This window comes from Euleptes europaea, chromosome 7 (assembly GCF_029931775.1).
Source record: "Euleptes europaea isolate rEulEur1 chromosome 7, rEulEur1.hap1, whole genome shotgun sequence".
Classification (NCBI taxonomy): Eukaryota; Metazoa; Chordata; class Lepidosauria; order Squamata; family Sphaerodactylidae; genus Euleptes; species Euleptes europaea.
In genome coordinates this window covers 8016485-8035837 of record NC_079318.1, presented here as the reverse complement: position 1 = coordinate 8035837, position 19353 = coordinate 8016485, and the positions used below count along the sequence as shown (strand labels likewise).

The following is a 19353-nucleotide window of genomic DNA, read 5'->3' as shown; positions in this document are numbered from 1 at the left end:
AAGCACCGGGTCATTCCTGACCCATGGGGTGACGTCACATCTCGATGTTTCCTAGGCAGACTTTGTTTATGGGGTGGTTTGCCAGTGCCTTCCCCAGTCATCTTCCCTTTACCCCCAGCAAGCTAGGTACTCATTTCACCGAACCTCGGAAGGATGGAAGGCTGAGTCAATCTTGAGCCAGCTACCTGAAACCAACTTCCGTTGGGATTGAACTCAGGTCGTGAGCAGAGCTTGGACTGCAGTACTGCAGCTTACCACTCTGCACCACGGGGCTCTTTAGTCCACCTGAAATCTCTCTTTCTGAATTCATGATCCCACACACTTCCAACTGACCTGACATTTAAACTTACCAGGGACTAAAGAATGAAATGGCAGGAAGATAATATTTGATATTTGGATAGTTTTATAACTGGTCCATTTTCCAATGAAATATATTGCCCAGCGAAGCTGTAGACTTTTTCTACCAGAGATCAGAGATGATTCAGCCACAGCAAGTCCTGCCGTATAGGTGATTGCTAAATTGTTCCAAATTTATCAGCTCAATAAATATACATTGTTATGGACTGCTCAATATGTACTTTACAGCCAAAGGGACCTTTTGGGATAACATCAGCATCCATATATCTGGCATAACAATAGCATCGCATAGTCCTTCTCTGCAAGCAAGCCTTATTGCTAAGGATGCAGTAATTACCTGTTAGGAAGCTGAAGATACAGCACTGGGTTTGTTTTTTATGTGTTAAAGACACAACAAGCTTGAATGAACCCAAAATACAGAGGACATATTATTAACAAGCTAATTGGACTTCAGTTACAGGACACAGTAACAGTACAATGAGATCTTGTGTCCTTTATTATTGCATATTTCTTAGGGAGAGGACAGCCAAAAGGAGACATGCAAATATTAGCAGAGAGATAAAGAAAAACACTTGAAATCACTTTTAGTGCTGCACCAATTCTGAGAGAGTACAGATACATATTCATTTGGGAGTTCTAAAGAAGGGAAGCATGTTCTTCTAATGTCTACTTTACACTAACTGCAGAATATAAACATTGACTATACTGTATGAGTAGGTACTAGGGTTATGCATATTGATATACCCGAAGTAAAAATATACCCACAATTAGCTGTTTTGGAAATATTCAGGTTTTGGGTCAACCAAATACCAAAACCCCTGCCCAAATCCAAATAGACGATTCCCGAAAAAGCCAAATAGATATTCAGTTTTTCGGGTTTCAGCTATTTGCCTCTGCGGAGTGTCCATGTTGTGGCCCTTGTTGTGTTTAAAACAGAGCTATCTCCTTTCTTCAAATTCCTGCCCCCTGGCTATCCCCCAATCCAGGGCAGCAGGAGGGAGGGAGCAGGCATTTGGAGTAGCCAATAGGAAGGCTCACTGGAGCTTCCCATGTGGCCAATGGCAGCAATGCATTTTTCATTGCTGCAAATCCATCTGGTGCAATCTACCTGGATTGCAGCAGAGGACAATTTAGAGAGGAGGAGGGAGGAGGGCCAGGAATTCTCAGTGGCCAATAGGAACCCAGGTAAAGAAGAACAGTGTTCTTTCACCAATTACAGAAGGTGTTTTGGGGCTGGAATTATTTTCAAACTTTTCTGTGCTTGGCCAATGACTATAAAAGCAGGTCTGGTTTCCAGACCAGGCCATTTGAGAGAGTTTGGTGGGTTAGCATGGCTTTAGCTCCTGCTGCCTGATTCTTCCTCTTTGATCCTGGAACCTGGTGACTCATCCTGACCTGCTGGATTACAACCTGATGCTTGGGTTGGATTCCTTCCTGCCTGCTGCCTAGAGGAGAAGACATCAAAGGGTTTAGATATCACCATTTTCCTTTTAAACAAGTTGTTGTATTTGGGGCTTATTTTCTAAATTTTGCTAGAAGCCAGCAGGCCTTGGCCTGTTGGTTGGTGGTAGTGGGGGGAGGGGTTGCTAGTTTGAGGGGGTGATTTGATTATTTTGGGTGGGAGGCCCTGCTTCCATTTCTTCACTGCTTGCTGTTTAAAGTTGCATTGTTTGAATTTTGGGGGTTTCTCTACTTCATATCTTGCTGGCTTTTACCTGAAAAGAGGGGATGATTTGATTGTTTAGGGAGGGCACTGTTTTGTTGTTGCCAACATTGTTCTCATTGTTGAATTTAGAGAGAGGCTTTTTTGGCAGTTTGGTGTCTTCTTGTGTGAACTTTGCAATGTTTTCCTGTGCAACCCCTTTGGGACCCCATAAAATATTGAGATTACTTGTGACCTTCATCCAACAAATTATATAAAGTCATTCTGGAAAGAAAATATCCAGGCTGTCATGCCACTGAGATATGACGATAGTATCTTCAAGATAATCCCATCTAGCTATGTAATAGCCAGTTCCAAACACACTGTCAGGCTGCTATCTCGGTTTCCGTATTGCCTCTGTATCTGTGCTGAACTGTCTAGACTCAAGGTCGACCTCACATACCAAAGCCTGGGAATGCTACCCCTGGGAAAGTGTATTCTGCTTGTGCGTTATTGATGCTTTGTAATCTCCCGCCATTTACTGCCTTATATTATCCTCCAGCTAGTGAGACTCTCATAGCTGCCATACTTTCCTGTTTGCACTGTATTGCCTTTTTAACCAGTAAAAGCCATCTGCTTGGATTCTATATGACTCTGTGGTGATTTCTGGTTCTAAGGGTCAGGAGCTGACACACACTCTTTTATTTCTCTTTTTATTGCTCTACTTCTAAGGTGTCATGTAGAGTGTGCCAAACAACAAAAGGCAAGACAATGGTTGGAGGGACTAGAAACTCCCCAAAATACCAAAAACACAAAAACTGGCTTTGGGACTAGAAGGAAGAAGCCTTCCTATTGGAGCAAGAAACATTCTCTCTGCAACAGGTTGTGGCCATTGCTTGGTGAGTTTGGGGCAGTACTGGGTATATAAGAAGATGGGGTTTTGCCCTTCCTGTGATAATGGCCTCAGGAATGGATAAAATGTAAGGAGGTGGAGAACACATTTTTTTATAAAGGACTAGACTGCTTCTCCATACAAAAAAAGAGATAGAAAAAGGACTAGTCTTCTTTTCCGTACAAGGTTCTGTCCTAGACTCACCAGAACATAGAAGGGGAAGTTGTGGTGGTGAATTAACTGGGAAAGAGGTTGGAAAAGAGAAGGCAGTAACAAGAAAAGAGTAATGGAAGCAGAAAGGACAGAATCCCCCAATCTCTAAAAACAGCCTCCCCTTTAGGGTGATTACCCCCTTTACTCATTACCTAGATGACATGGGCCTTTTAAGCATGGCTGTTTCATGCGCCGCCACCCCTCCAACGACTTTGGGTCTTTGTTTTATTATGCATGCTGTTTCCGACCATCAGAGGTCACCTCGCTCTCCCCCTGCATTTCCCCATATTTTGTCAGTGTTTTCAGAGACCTCTTTTATCTTAAATTAGAAAACATGGGCAAACCGTGGGCAAACACAGGGGGAGAGTGAGGCGACCTCTGATGGTTGGAAAGGGTGTGCATAATCAAAACAAAGACCCAAAATCATCGGAGTGGTGACCATGAGGGAAACAGTCATGCATGAAAGGCCTAAAAATACAATTTTTGGTAAAATCAGAATTAATTTTTGGTTAAGTATTGTATGTTATTCCTCTGGGTGGAAAGATTAATGGGATTTTTACCTTGCTGTTAAAAAAAAAATTAGCTTAACCAGTTTTGTTTTTTTAAGTGACAGTATTTACAGATAAGAACACCTATTCCCACCAATTTCCTCCTCAAGACTTGAGAGAGCCCCCCCCCCCCCCCGCCCACAAAAGGCGTTGATACTCAGTACCGGTAAGTACTGTCACAAAAAATGCCCTGGGCTTAACCCGTATTCAACTTGTTTGAAGGGAAGAAATAAAATTGATGATGATGACATTGACTGGTGATCAAATATTTGGATTGACTCAAAGATCTGGATGCCAGAAGAGTGTCCATATTACATAGCCAATTACTTACGTTAACAGTATTTACTGGGCAGTTAGGGGGAAAAGTACAGTATAGCTAATGACCCTGGGTGTACGCAATTCACATCATATCCAGGCAGTGATAGAAAAAGTAGTTACCAATTTTTCTAGTTGCCAGTCTCCAGGTGGTGACTGGAGATCTCCCAGAATTACAACTGGTCTCCAGGTTACAAAGATACAAAGTTTCCCTGGAGAAAATGGCTGCTTTGGAAGGTGGACTAAGGCATGATGCCCCACCAAGATCCCTCCCTTCCCCCAGCCCTTCCCTTCCCAGGCTCCACCCCCCAAAATCTCCACACACTTCCCAACCCAGAGCTGGCAACCCTACTTTCCACTTACTTATCTGCCATAAATTGGACTCACAGAAAAGGTTTAGTTATACAAAACAGTTTTTACAAGATTCAGGTTTTAGGAGTAATCTTTTTAAGCCTTTGCCTTTATCAGATTGAACCTAAGTGTAAATCAGAACACAGATCACTAGGAAGGGGCCCATATTTCCATGTAAACAAACCTTAACTACTAAACATACACCAGTGCTGAGAAAGCATACAATATTGTTCCAAAAAATAAGCTTACCAAGATTCTTTATAATGATGCCCTCATACCATGCTTAAAAGGAGATAATAATTTTGTGTGTCTAAGACTGTGGATTGGGAAACAGAGGAAAAGGGAAACAGGTATATAAGACTGGGAGTTTATTAAACAAATGCATGTAGGCCATATTACACCTGACACACAGCAAAGAAGAACACCTCAGGCCTACTCTCTTCCATTCTTCCTTATTGTAAGCAAACTTCTACAAGATTACAGACCTTGTTGAAGATGAAGTGGTCTACTGAAAACATAAAGAGAGTAAAGAATGAGAAAAGAAAGAATGCTGTATACCCAAATCACTTACTTTGGGTTTCCAGTGCCTGGCTTCTTCCTCCGGAATATGCTGAGGAAAGTGTTCGACCTACAAGGTGCCTTGCCATCCCCGACATGCATACGCACCACATCAGAAGTGGTGAAGGCACTGCGGACATTCCTCTCAGGCTTGGCAATGATGATGTACATCTTGGGAGTGAACATGCACCCCAAGGCTACTGTCACACTCAGGCTCACTGCAAAGCAAGTAGTTATGATCTTGTAGTTGCTCCCAAAGTAAATAGGCACAAAGGCCAGCCAGATGATACAAGTAGTGTACATAGTGAAGGCAATGTACTTTGCTTCATTGAAATTTGCGGGCACATTGCGAGTTTTGAAGGCATAGTAAGTGCAACTCATGATAAGGAGTCCATTGTAGCCCACTGGGGCGACCACACCTAAGTTGCTGGTGTTGCAGATCAGGAAGACTTCCTTGATGCTAGGGTAGGAAAGGACTGGCATAGGAGGTTCCATGATGATCAGGGTAATTACCAATGTTAGCTGCACACTGATCAAAATGGAGGCAATGACCACTTGAGCCCAAGCACTCATAAAACGTGGCTTACGGGTACAAATTTTTTTCTTGCTCCCTGCCAGAATGCGTGCGATGCGGTTGGTTTTGGTTACAAGGGCAGAGTAACACATGGCAGAGGAAAGCCCCACAAGGAGGCGTTGGAGGTAGCATGATGTGACAGTGGGCTTAGCTATAAGGGTAAACGGGCAAATATAGCCAAGGAATATCCCAGCAAGGATAATGTAGCAGAGCTCCCGGCTTGATGATTTGACAACAGGGGTGTCCTTGTAGAGTGCAAAGATCAGTGTAACAAACATGGTGACCAGTATACCCAGGCAGGAGAAGACAACAGCCACAATGGACTCTATGTCGCTCCACTGAAGAGATTTTACAGGAATTGGTTCACAGCCTGTAGCATATAGAAAATAAATGTAAAAACAAACAAACAAAAAACTAGGTAAACAACTTTTCCAGCACCTTACAGCATTATCATATAAGATTGTTGTACACTTGATAATTCATACATTTTGAATGACTACATTAAAATACTGGATGTTCAATGCAGCAGGCACAGAGACTAGCTAAGGTTTTTACAGGGTTAGTCACAGACAGAATGCATCTCAAAGACAGATTAGGGATATTCATAAGAACTGCCTAAACCACATACTCCTGGTATTTATCTACTTCTTATCCTTCAGTTTCTAACAACCAGTACCTGCAAAATCTATGCCACCCTTCGAATGATTGGATAATTTCTTGGATTTTATTACCGAACTAATTAATTACATACATTTAAGAGAAAGCAGACAAACAAGTTGTATAAAAAGATGGGAGCCATTTATTAATTTTAGATGATGAAATTTTAATTTCATAAGAGCCTGCTGGATCAGCCCAATAGCCAATCCAGCATCCTGTTTCCTATGCTAGCCTATCAGATTCCCAGAAAGGCCCACAAGCAGGGGCACAGCCTCTCACTCTCATTGAACACCAGAAGGTGGTATTCAGAGGTATTCTGCTTCTGAGCACAGGCATTTCCAAGATGTGAAATGCAGTATATTGCATCTCATGAAATGCAATAGTCAGCATTTAGTTTTTATAGATAGTAACTTTGTATGTCCTTTCCATTTCTGAGATGTAATACCAAGAGAGAGAAGAGCTAGTCAAGGAAGACATAGGGTTTTACTGTGATTCATTGTAATTAAAAACAAAACTCATTTCCTGACTAATAAAAGCAACCTTTGTGATGGAAACTGTGTTCTTAATACAAAACATGATGAAATAACTAGGAAACAATATTAATCGGTTCTTTTCTTTAAAAAAAACACTATTAATATTATTACACGGAGGTTTCTAGAGAATCAGTGTTAATATGTGTGATATTATGAATGTAAGAAGTGTTATTAAAATGTTGATTAAAATGACATTTGATAATAGCACCAAAAAGGTTTGAATTAGAATAATGATATTCAGATTGTATAATTTTGTTATAAAATAATGTGCAGCAATATATCATGTTTTCAGTTTTTACACATTGTAATATTTGTGCACATAATAAGAATTTTATCAAAACATACTTTTGATAGCATGCATTTTGTTATTATTCTGCCTGGCAATGTGTAACATTGTACACTCAATCCAGTATAATCACTTAAGGATATGGGTATATGACCTGAAAATCCAGAGAACTTTATCAACTTTAAAAGTAACTGCATTTTACTCTCTTGGCGTGTTCATTCTGTGTGGCCAATGCCAGGTGCTAGCAACAGCTAAAAAGTCATTGTTTTGAAAGCGTAGGCATGAATAGGTATAGCAACATCTGTATATTTACATTATATGTGCATGCTGAGAGTAAGAAAAAGACAAATGAGCTGCCAAGAAAATTATGGGTTGGATATTTTCAATAATTGTTGTCACACACAGTTTTACTCCCTCACAATGTTCCAATAGAGTCAATGCTACTATATTCAAGCATAATGATACATGTGGTGATAACTGTTTGTAAGTTTTCGCTTGCTATTTTGGAGTCCTGAAACATTTTAAAAGTTTTGGGAACAGACCAATATGTAATCTTGACAGAGGAGCTGTGCACCACTTTTAGAAAAGAGAGTTGCCTGAAGGCATTTCCTAAGAACCCTTGATGAGGAGATTACAAATTTTAGCTGTGTTCAAAGAAGGAGTCCAAATCACTACTAACAACTGAAGTAAAAACTCTTTTCTTTATTGTTCATGACCAAGGAAAGCATCTATTCCTAAGAAAGTTCAAAATGCTGACAACTTTACAGGCAAAATCATAAGCACAAGGGAACTGGGTTGCCAGTTCCCTCTTCACCACTGGTGGGAGGTTTTTTGGGTGGAGCCTGAGGAGGGCAGGGTTTGGGGAGGGGAGGGACTTCAATGCCATAGAGTCCAATAGCCAAAGTGGCCATTTTGTCCAGGTGAACTGATCTCTATTGGCTGGAGATCAGTTGTAATAGCAGGAGATGTCCAGCTACTACCTGGTGACTGGCAACCCTAACAAATAGGCAAATTGACATCAGGATCTTGCAGAACTACAGAATCGTCTCTCCCTCTATGTTCTACAACAGCTTTGGTCGTCTTAACCGGGCCTTCTAAGAGTACCACCCTGCAAATGGGCAAAATCAGCAACTGCCCATAGACATGCATTCTCTGTTGTAGCCCCCACTTTGTGAAATGGTCTGCCTGATGACGTCAGGAAGGCTCCCACCCTCTTAGCTTTCTGAAAGTAATGCAAAGCTGAATTATTGTACAGGCAATAGGGCTGCACTTTAAGGATTTGGCTCAGAAAAAGGCCTGAGGTAGAGAGTTGGGGACTGTGGATAGGTCCACCTGTCAAATCCCAAACAAGAGAACATCCAAACAGAGTTGTCGAAGAAGACATTTAATTGGAAAGCATAAGGTGGAAAGCAGCAACTTACAGGAAAGAGAGGCGAGGACTCAAGTGGGGAAACGGCGGGAAGGTTGAATTCATATACATCAGAAAGGTACTGTTGGGGGTATTCTTCACGGAGATTTGCTGCTGTTTCGATGCTGATTTGCATCGGAGTCAAATTTTGGTTATTCACTGCAGATCCGTGGTTTCCCCCACTTAGCAAAATAAGCCGGGTTAAAAGAGAGGCAATCTAAACCACTTTTGAAACGATCTTTCCTGTGGACACGTGTTTTCTTGCGCGGATGCCCATGAAAAAATGTTTGCTTCGCTCCCCGGGACGTCTCCTTTCTCCTCCCCCAAGAACGGTGATTGACTGGGGGAGTTTTGCGCTCGGACAAGAATACCGCCCCTTTGCCTGACTGCCTGCCTGCCTAGAATCCTGGCACTTCTCTCCCTCCGTCCCTGCACGCCTTCCCCGCCCCTCGCCCGGGATGGGTCTTGGAGCTGAGCCCACACCTCCAAGCCCAGGGGGACGTTGGACGGAGGGCTCCAGGGGGAGACTGGCGGGGCCACGCCATGTGCTCCTCGCACGCTGGGGGTGGTGGTGGCGGCAGCTCAGTCTAGGGCAGTGGGGGGGATCTTCAAGATAAGGGGCTGTTGGCCCTTCTGCCCCAAAGGGGAGGGGGGATTTTTGAGAAACCGCATGGGGAAAATGTGCATCCTGAGAGCGGAAAACCCAAGTCAAAACTCCCTCCCATCGCTTTTCTGAAGAGGGGTGGCCAGCCTCCTCTTATCTTCCTCCTCTCTCTTGATGCACTGTGGCTGGATCATGGCCAGCGCGCAATCCAGGGGCCTTCTTTCCTCTCCCCCCCTCGCCATGCACACTGGCTGGATCGGGGCTGGCACGCAAGCTAGGAGCCCTCCTGTCTCTCACGATGCAATGTGGCCGGATCATGGCCAGCGCGCAATCCAGGGGCCTTTCCTCTCCCCCCCTCGCCATGCACACTGGCTGGATCGGGGCTGGCATGCAAGCTAGGAGCCCTCCTGTCTCTCACGATGCAATGTGGCCGGATCATGGCCGGCGCGCAATCCAGGGGCCTTCTTTCCTCTCCCCCCCCCCTTGCCATGCACACTGGCTGGATCGGGGCTGGCACGCAAGCTAGGAGCCCTCCTGTCTCTCACAATGCAATGTGGCCGGATCATGGCCAGCGCGCAATCCAGGGGCCTTCTTTCCTCTCCCCCCCTCGCCATGCACACTGGCTGGATCGGGGCTGGCACGCAAGCTAGGAGCCCTCCTGTCTCTCACGATGCAATGTGGCTGGATCATGGGCAGCGCGCAATCCAGGGGCCTTTCCTCTCCCCCCCTCACCATGCACACTGGCTGGATCGGGGCTGGCACGCAAGCTAGGAGCCCTCCTGTCTTTCACGATGCAATGTGGCTGGATCATGGGCAGTGTGCAATCCAGGGGCCTTCTTTCCTCTCCCCCCACCCCCATTCCCACTTTCAGCTAAACACTTCTCTGGGCACATGGATTCCCTGCCCCCCCCCCAATCCTGTCTATCATTAAAGGGCAATGGGTTCCACACCTATAGAAAATAGAGGGAAGCTTTGAGGAAAGCGCTGCCTCCCCCCCCCCCCAATTTGGAATCTGACTGTTCCCAAAGCAGAACAGAGCGAGGGTGGAAGAAAAATGGAGGAGACCAGAGGGACTGGTGCTTGTTTTTTGCGCTGGGGCTGGTGAACTGCACGAGGTATTCTGCTGGGCGGAGTTGGGGCGGAGCTGGGGGCAGGCCTAAACAATGAGCCTGTTGGAAGGGGAGGGCTCCTGCAAAAGGGACAGACCAAACCATTGTCAAATACAGCGTGCTTTGTTCCCATGAAAAACCAAAACTACAGATAATTGATGGGGATAAATCGCGGCCATGAAAAAAACATTTAAATCGTGTTTTTCTTTAGTTCGTGGCAAAACAGAAGCAAAATCTACCTTGAAGAATGCCCCTTAGAAAGTAGGCTGACTCTGGTTCCCAGAGTCTCTGTAGAGATTACAGCTATTGGCCGGGGTGCAGACCGTCATAACATAAGCAAAGCTCCTTGTCCTTGACTCCAGCTGCGCTCCCAGCCCGGATCTCACAATAGGGTTGCCAGCCTGTAGGTGGTAGCTGGAGATCTCCCACTATTACAACTCATCTCCAGGCGACAGAGATCAGTTCATCTGGAGAAAATGGCTGCTTTGGAAGGTGGACTCAATGGCATTACGCCCCATCGAAGACCCTCCCTGTCCCAAACCCTTCTCTTCCTAGGCTCCACCCTCAAAACCTCCTACCGAACTGCGTACTGTTTGTACTAGTTTTGCACAAAGGTTGTGTACTACGTAAATTTCAGTATTCGACTTATTTCCGGGTTTGCCGAAAAATTCAGGCCCATTGTGGTCTATAAGGATTATTTTTGAAGCTCCTGTGGGGGTGTTTTTGGAGATAGAGTCCCCAAATTTTCAGAGTAGCTTCAAGGGACTCTCCTTGAATGAACCCCAAAGTTTGGTGAAGATTGGGTTGGGGGGTACAATTTTATGGGGTCTGGAAGGGGTTGCCTCCTCCTCCATGCATAGTAAAGTTTACAGTGTTTTTCTATAGGGAATGGGGGACCCCATAAAATTGGACCCCTTCCCCAAACTTTACCAGACTTTGGGGTTCATGCAAGGAGAGTCCCTTGAAGCTAAGCTGTGAATTCAGTGACTCTACATCGAAAAATGCCCCACCTGGGACAATTTTAAAATTTTCAGTTTGTAATGACTGAAAACTGCTTGAAAACTCAGTTTCTCATGAATCTTTGCAATGATCCTGCACAGTTGTGCATGCCCATTGCAATGCTTCATGGGGAACTGAGTTTTTCCATGACTCTTGGGTATGGATGCAGCCATTACAAACTGTGAAAAGAAAGTACTTTTAAAATTCTCCCAGGGGGGCATTTTTTGAGGTAGAGTCACCAAATTTGCAGCATAGCTGCAAGGGGCCCACCTTGCATGAAACCCAAAGTTTGGCAAAGTTTGGGACAAGGGGTCTGATTTTATGGGGTCTGGAAGGGGTAGACTCCCTCCTCCATAGAGAAGTATGTTAAAGTTGACATGCTTCTCTATGGAGAAGGGGGTGACCCTTTCCAGACCCCATAAAATCAACCCCCCTGACCCAATCTTCACCAAACATTGGGGTTCAGGCAAGGAGAGCCTCTTGAAGCTACCCTGAAAATTTGGGAACTCTACCTCCAAAAATGCCTCCCCCAGAGCTCATTAAAAAACCTCCCAAAGGGAAAAGCCTGGGGAAAGCCAAAGCCAAAAAAAGCCGAATACCTATTCGACTGATTAATTGATTGGCTATTTGGCTTGGGCTTTATTCCCAGGTTTTAGTATCCTGTAAAACTAAAACCTGAATATTACTGAAATGGCTAATTTTGGGTTTATTTTTGGTTCAGGTTTATCAATATGCACAACCGTAGTTTGTACTGTCTGGTGCTATAAGTAGGCTCCTACTATGTAATTTTTGCTTTTGTTTAATATGTCATGTTAATACTTAGACTGTGCTTCACTTCTGGTCAGTTCACATCTGAACACACAGACCTATCTAGGGCTGTCACTTGTTTATTGTCTCTTATTTATTTATTCATTTAAATGTGTTAAAATTACTTTTCTTTGCACATTAGGTGACTTTCCTATAAGCAATATGTTACTCAGAAGGACCTGTAAGGGCAGAGTTGAGATGCAAGCCAAAACATTTAGCACTTTTAAGTTCCATTGATTTAATTAGCAACGTTAGACACATGTTTCCATCTCTCCCATTGAAATCAATGGGCTTCGGTTGGATTTTGTACTTTTCTGTCATGCAGTTAAGACAGACGCTCTGTTAATGATACACTCCTCAGTTTTGGCTATCCCTTTGAAATGTATACACTTGGCTCCAAAAATGGCTCCAAAAATGGGGTGGTTTGCAGGGTCATGCTGAGAAGATATAACAGAACTGGAGCCATGCCAGCCAACACCCACACTGTCACAGTCACTGTGACCTAGGTCCAAGCCAAACAGACCCCGTGGTACTACCAGCACACCAGGGGGCACTTGGGTCTGCTTGTTGTTGGCTGCCAGTGGCCCTCAAAGGCAGCAACCTGCAGGGAACTCTCCTGGGAAGTTAAGGGCCACACTACCCTAGTGGTTTGCCAGTTTTCTCCTTAGCCTACCAAAGATAGATGTGAGAGTACGTGTTCTGTCTGTCATCCTGCTCTGTACCTAGCACACAGCATTTCCATCTATGTTCCACCCAGGCTTTTAATTAAGGGTTTTCTCATTCCAGCTTTTTAATGGCCTGCTTCTGGTCTGACATCTGTTTTATGGATAGTTTCATGCTGTTTATCTGCCTGGGCTTGTTTTAATGACTTGATTTTATATTTATGAGAGGGAAGATGGCATGGTATAGCCCAATTTTGTCAGATCTCAGAAGCTATCAATCATTTATTGTACGGTCATTTGACCAAAAAAAGAACAGATTTAATCGGAAGTAACAGAAATTTAAAATAAAAACAGTATCAATCAGTCAAATAATGGATCTCAGAAGCTAAGCAGGTTCAGTAATTGGATGGAAGTCCACCAGGGAAGACTCAGCAGAGGAGGGCAATGGCAAATCACCTATGCTTAATCATTTGCCTTAAAAAAAAAAACCTAGCTGGGGTCACCATAAGTTGGTTGCGACTTGACAGCACATCTTCATGTTGTATTATTTTAATTGTAAGATGCCTTGAACCAGATTCTGAAGAGGTGGCATAGAAATCTCATAAATAAGTAAATAAATGTGTAACAAGTACAGGTACAATGTGAAAAAGACTGCAAATCTATGTGTACTTACTTGGAAGTAAAATCCATTTAATTCAGTGGAACTTACTTCTGCATAAGCATGCATAGAATGGAGCTGCACAACTGCAATCGTATGCACCCTGTATACTCATGACAGTTAGACCTCCTTTGTTCAATGGAACTTTGGAGAAAATATGCCTAGGATCAAGTTTTAAGTGCCCATTTATGACATATCACCAAATAATACAAATAGACTATTTTCCTGTTTTCTGCTGTAGTAAAGAAAAGATATGCCTGTAGTGCAATGCAAAACTGCTAGAACCACAGGTGAATTGGAAACTTAGGTGCATTTCACATTCACCCACATTGACATGGGAGCCACTTCCCAGTGGTGTGATCCTATGTGGTTGCAGTATATGTGTGAATCCCAAAAGCATGTGGGTGGAGCCAGCTGTGCCTAATCGAGAGGGAGAGCAATGGTTGATCAGGAGAGACCCACACAATTGATGCCATCTATATTGTGCTGGTATCTACATTCAGATCAGACTAAAAAAAAATATCCAAAAAGTGCCCAAAGGTTTATCAAGCAATACCGGTTAATCAAGTGTAATGAGTGAATCACTCTGATGCTTTACTTATATTTATTCTGGCAATATTGTCTCCTAACTATAGAATCATTTTAAACAAATATTGGTGTGCACAGGGAATCTGCATTCCAGGACTAGTGATAAATTATTACAGAAAATAATTGTCCTCACCTGTCAGGCCAGGATTAGGCCACCATCCCAGTTCACAAGCCTTGCATGTGAACTCGTCCTGCACAAATTCGTTCTCCTTGCAAGCCGTGCAAATCCAGCAGCAACTAACTTCCCCTTTCCTTATAACCTATAAGACATTTTGTTAAACAAAAAAATCCTTTCTGAATCCATATCTGTACAGTACTATTATACAAAGAACCACACAAACATAGGCAGTTTCCACCCCACGTTTTTGGCAACATCTGATGAAAAGTTTTATTTTCTCATTTTCACACTATTTTCCCTCTGTTTGGTAATGGAGATGTTTTGCAGTTGTTTAATGTCCGTGTTATCAACAAACGCTTATACCATGATGTTTCCATTTCTTCTGTTTCAAGGATAACTTCCCCTGAGGTGTGGACATGTTTAAGACACTATTCATTTCTCTGTCCCTCTCCCCTCCCCTCATCTTTCCCCCTGGCAGCCATTTTCCATGCTTTGTAATTTTTTAAATAAATGCACTTAAGACTACCAAGGGAACGTTGGAGTGATGGATGAGACAGGCAGTACAGCCTGATCTTTTGTAGGGTGCCTCTTCTGCAGAAAGACAGCTTGGCTTGTGGTTCTTGCTTAGGTGTAGAGGTCCTGGGGTTTAAGCAGCACTGTTCTGAGTGGCACTTTTCTCCTAGCCATTTGCTGAGGGCATCTCTGAGATTCAAGTGGGGATGTTCTTCTAAGTGGCCAAGTGGTCGCCTGCCCTTTCAGTCCTGCCCCGTTACATTCCAGTGCCCTAGTACTGGGATGGAAAATATCTGGAGATTTTTTAAGCCAGAGGAGGGCAGGGTTTGGAGAGGGGTGGGACTTCAATGCCATAGAGTACAAATGCCACAGTGGCCATTTTCTCCAGGGGAACTGATCTCTGTTGCCTCGAGATCAGTTGTAATAGTGTGAGATCTCCAGCCACCACCTGGAGGCTGGCAACACTACCAGTGCCTAAAGCACAATGAACGCATGCTGGCTTCATAAATCCAGAACATGTTGCTGGGGGTGGGCGGGGTGGTATCTGGTGGCTCATCCTGCCAAACATTCACTGAGTGTGGAGCAGACCCTTGTTCTCGCACCAAATGATTCCACAGCAAGAGTTATTCTCCTTTAAGCTCATTTATCATCCATAAAGAGTGCATAGTTAACAGCAGAGAGGAAGGTGGCTCCCTAATTGCTTCTCAGGGGTGGGAAGTGTCTGCTTGGCTACGAGACAGCAGCCAATCACAGCACACCATCATACCTTTGGTGGAACATGCATGCAGAAACAAAAAAAGGGAGGAAGACATGATTGTAAGCCAGTTTGAGTCTCCGTTAAGTGGTAGATAAAGTCGGTATATAAAAACCAACTCTTCTTCTATATTTTATATATAGAATCTGGGTTTTTTTCTTTTATGCCAAATTTAGTTTTTTTCTAGCACAGAATTCTCAGTGCCCCATTTATTTGTGTTGTTCTCATCTTCCAAGGAGATCAGGATTTTCTCCTCCATTTTCTCCTTATTACTCCCTTTGAAGTTGGCTAGCTTGAAATGGAGTTACTGGCCCAAAGTCACCCAGTGATTTTCATGGCTCTATGGGGATTTGAACCAAAGTCTCCCCAGTTTATTTCCAACCCTCTAACCATTCCACTATCTATCATCTCATATTTCCTTAATATATCTTCTTTCTATAAAGCAAGATCTGGCAACATACCTTAATCTGACCTTTCAAACAGGGATCACTGCACACTGACTGGACCATTCCGCTTTTGTTCATCTGAATCCGATCATCATCAATATTCAATACCCCTTCGTGCCAGGTGCCAATGTGAACATAGTCATAATGCTGAGACTCTATGTGCTGCAGGTTCATGATGTCATATCTGAAGAACAAATCAGATTCACAGATGCCAAGTTAAACATTTCCAGTAAGATTAGCGTTCCCACTTCACTCCTACTACAGATTCAAAATGGAGAATTCTGCCTCTCCCCGACAGCATTTAACATCATGAACAGGTGTTGCTTATGTAATATAAAGTCATTGTTCTGACCATTGCTTTCTTTCCATTTGCCAAATCAGTTTTGGACAGGTATGTCTTTGGCCATAAAGGTAAACTAGATAATGATGGGAGTGTCAAATTCCATGCTTCATCCAATCACCTGTGTAGACAGCTTGGGGAGAGAGCTGCTCAGTGGTGGTACTGTCACAGGCTTTGACCTATAGATCATATAAAATTGTATAGATCTGTAGAATTTTCCTATTTTGGAATCATTGAGTTCCTATTGAAATCCTTTGTAAGCCTCATTGAAATTCATTCAGAGGCTTGTCTCTCTCTCTATAGCAAGGCTGGATAGGCAAGAAGTACCTCTCTCTATAGCAAGGCTGGGGGAGCAAGGAATGCCTTAATTCCATTCAAAGAGGTCTGTCTCTCTCTATAGCAGAAAGCCTTGTTAAAGCTGCTCTCCTCTCTCTCTCTCTCTCTCTCTCTCTCTCTCTCTCTCTAACACAGTGTAGAGACCTTGAAAATATGCCAAATCTTCCATCAGTCTGTTAAGGAATTCCTGCTCAGTAATGGCCTCTTCAGCAGACTGTTTAAAGTTACAGCTTATGAAAATGTAACCAAGGGAACTAGAAGATAGGTGTTTAACTGAGAAAATATATAAAGTTGAAAATATGATATTAGCTTTCTAAACTATAGGTATTCAATAAAGTTTTACTATTTTAACCGTCATATTTGATATATTAAGCTACTAGCAAAGTCAAATGTTTTATATATATTGAATATGTTATATACTAACAAAACTATTAATAGAATTAGCTATTGTGATGATATTGTAACAAGATTATGAAGAGGAGCAGAGCATAACAAAGGCATAATGTGGACAAGGTTCATAACTGTACAGTGTTACAGCAAGATATGCAACCTAGTCCTTTTCTAGTTTTTTATTGTTTGTTTTAAATAGCTATGTGCTTTTCATAGTGATTTCTCATCTCCAAATGATCATTGGAAACACATTAGTCCCAATGCAAAAGAAAAGTAAATGCTTGTGACATGCTAAGGGAAGAAACATTGTAATACATGCTTACAGAGGTCTTATGTAATTTTTATAAAGATGAATGATCCCGAGATTATAATCCTTACAATTATATGATACTGATAGTACAATTTATAATTATTTCATATAAATATTAAACTGTCAATATATGTTAAAGACAATAGTAGTTGTCAATACAAGTAGTGGATGGTGTTGAGGGTGCCACGGACAGCCTTGGCTGAAAGTCTTTATATGGGAATACATAAGGAGTACCCAGCTTGCTGGGGGTAAAGTGTAGATGACTGGGGAAGGCAATGGCAATCTACTCCATAAACATAGTCTGCCTAGTAAACGTAGGGATGTGAAGTCACCCCATGGGTCAGGAATGACCTGGTGCTTGCACAGGGGACTACCTTTACCTTTATATAAGGAGTGCTCCAATGGAGCAGCACTAAAGTGGACTTAGTTAAGGCCATCTTAGCAGCCAACTCATGTTATTTAATTAATAAAGAAAGCATATAAATATAGGTGTGGAAAGGCAAGGAAGACATGACTTGGTAAAGTATGTTTACTTACTTATATGCTATTCTAGATGTTGGGAATTAAGATACTTTTAACTAAATCAGATTTCTGTAACTGTTTTATTTTCTAAATGAAATATTTACTGTTTCATTTTAAGGTTTCAAACTTTAATATAGAGATTTAATACAGAGATTGCTTGTAACATGAAACATGTTTAAGACTTTTAATGTCTAGACTTTTGTAACATTTTGAAGACTTTGTATATATCTACATACATACATATTCTACATGTTAAAGACTTTATACAATACAATACCTTTATTGGCATTGCTGAACAGCCGGTGAAGATTGGTGAAAGACTTTATATACACACACATACATACATATTGTGTTTGAAGCTATACAATAAAAAGAGCTTACTTGCATAAGCTAAATAAGTTGTGTCCTGCTTATTAGGTGATGAACTGAATAAGATAACATACCACTTCTTAGGAAGGGGTCAATTCTAAGAGCATAATCACTGAAAGGCACTGATCTGCTTCAGTACTTTTGGACTTAATTACTTATTTAAAACTTTTATGTTCTGCATTCTCAACCAGTAATTTCCAAGGCAGCATTATTATTTATTTATAGATCCTAACTATCATGGCCCAGCCGGGTCCAGGGGACACCGATGACTCCTCTGATGAAGAGTCAGCCAGCAGCCCTGGCTTCTATCCACAGCCAGCAGCTGAGGTGGTACAGGGAGAAGCAGCCCCTGCGGGGCAAGACCCAAACCCACAGCCAGGAACCAGTGCAGCAACTCCTCAGCCCTCCAGCTCTGAGCCATCTGCAGAAAGCCAGCTGCCTGTCTGCTCACCCCCCTTGTCACCAGAGCCTCAGGAACGGAGCAGGAGGTGAACACATAGGACCTTACAGAATCAGACACCTGGCTGGCAGGTGCATGGCATTACAGGCTGCCTGCGTGGCGTGTTGTTGATAAGCAGCTGGAAAGAACATAGCTATGTGGAAGCAACACCTCTATCTACTCCTGAACTTGCTGTGAACTGTTTGCTCTGTCTGGACCTCGGCTTGAACTCTTGGACTTGGCTTTTGGAGTACCCTTGGACTTGCCCCTTGAGGCTTGAAATTGTTCAATGTGTGTGTGCTGGGGGGGGGCGGCGACTCATGACACTAGGGCTGTTGAAAAAAAATTAAGTAAAATTCAGATTCGGCAAAATTTGGCCCGTTTTTATTCAGGAAATGCCGAAGTCCGAACTCCCCCTATTTGGATTCATGGAATTTGGCTTGAAATTCAGCGTTCCCGAATAAATTCGGCCAAATAATGCCATTTAAAGCACATTCGTGGCTTTCCGCAGCTCCGGGGGGCATTTTTGGAGGTAGAGGTCCCAAACTTTCAGGGTAGCTTGGAGGGACCCTACTTGCAAGAACCCCCAAGTTTGGTGCAGACTGGGCCTGGGGGTCCCGAGTTATGGGGTCTGGAAGGGGTCCCCCCATCCGCCCATTGGAATGAATAGGAGCCGGCAATCCTTAATGTGCATCTAGAGAGCGGCAAATCCAAGGCAAAACCTCGCATTGTTTCTCATTGGCTATTTATGCATTGGGAGGTTTTGCCTTGGATTTGCTGCTCTCTAGATGCACATTTCCCCAATCTAAATTCTCAAAACTCTGCAGTGGGGCTTATTGTTGAGATTTGGAAATTTGGATGGGGGAAAATGTGCATCTAGAGAGCAGCAAATCCAAGGCAAAACCTCCCATTGTTTCAGGAGCAGCCAGAGAGAGTCTCACCGACCCACACTGATCTCCAGGCGAAGGTGGCAACCAGTGAAAACAGCAACAATCTCACAAAGAGAAGATCAAGCCGTCCCCCCACCAGGACAGGTCACTCCCCCCCTTTGGCTT

The 19353-nt window shown here is 43.2% G+C and overlaps 1 protein-coding gene across 2 annotated transcripts in view; it reads right to left on the bottom strand.

The window, feature by feature from the left end:
- GRM1 (glutamate metabotropic receptor 1) overlaps positions 1 to 19353 on the bottom strand; it is a 350797-nt gene that overhangs the window by 18341 nt on the left and 313103 nt on the right. For both annotated transcript variants that reach the window (XM_056852641.1, XM_056852642.1), the window contains exons 5-7: positions 15608 to 15776; positions 13895 to 14021; positions 4890 to 5820 (exon numbers count right to left, since the gene is read on the bottom strand). In XM_056852641.1, the coding sequence (XP_056708619.1) occupies positions 4890 to 5820; positions 13895 to 14021; positions 15608 to 15776 (1227 nt within the window). The remainder of the gene's footprint in view (positions 1 to 4889; positions 5821 to 13894; positions 14022 to 15607; positions 15777 to 19353) is intronic.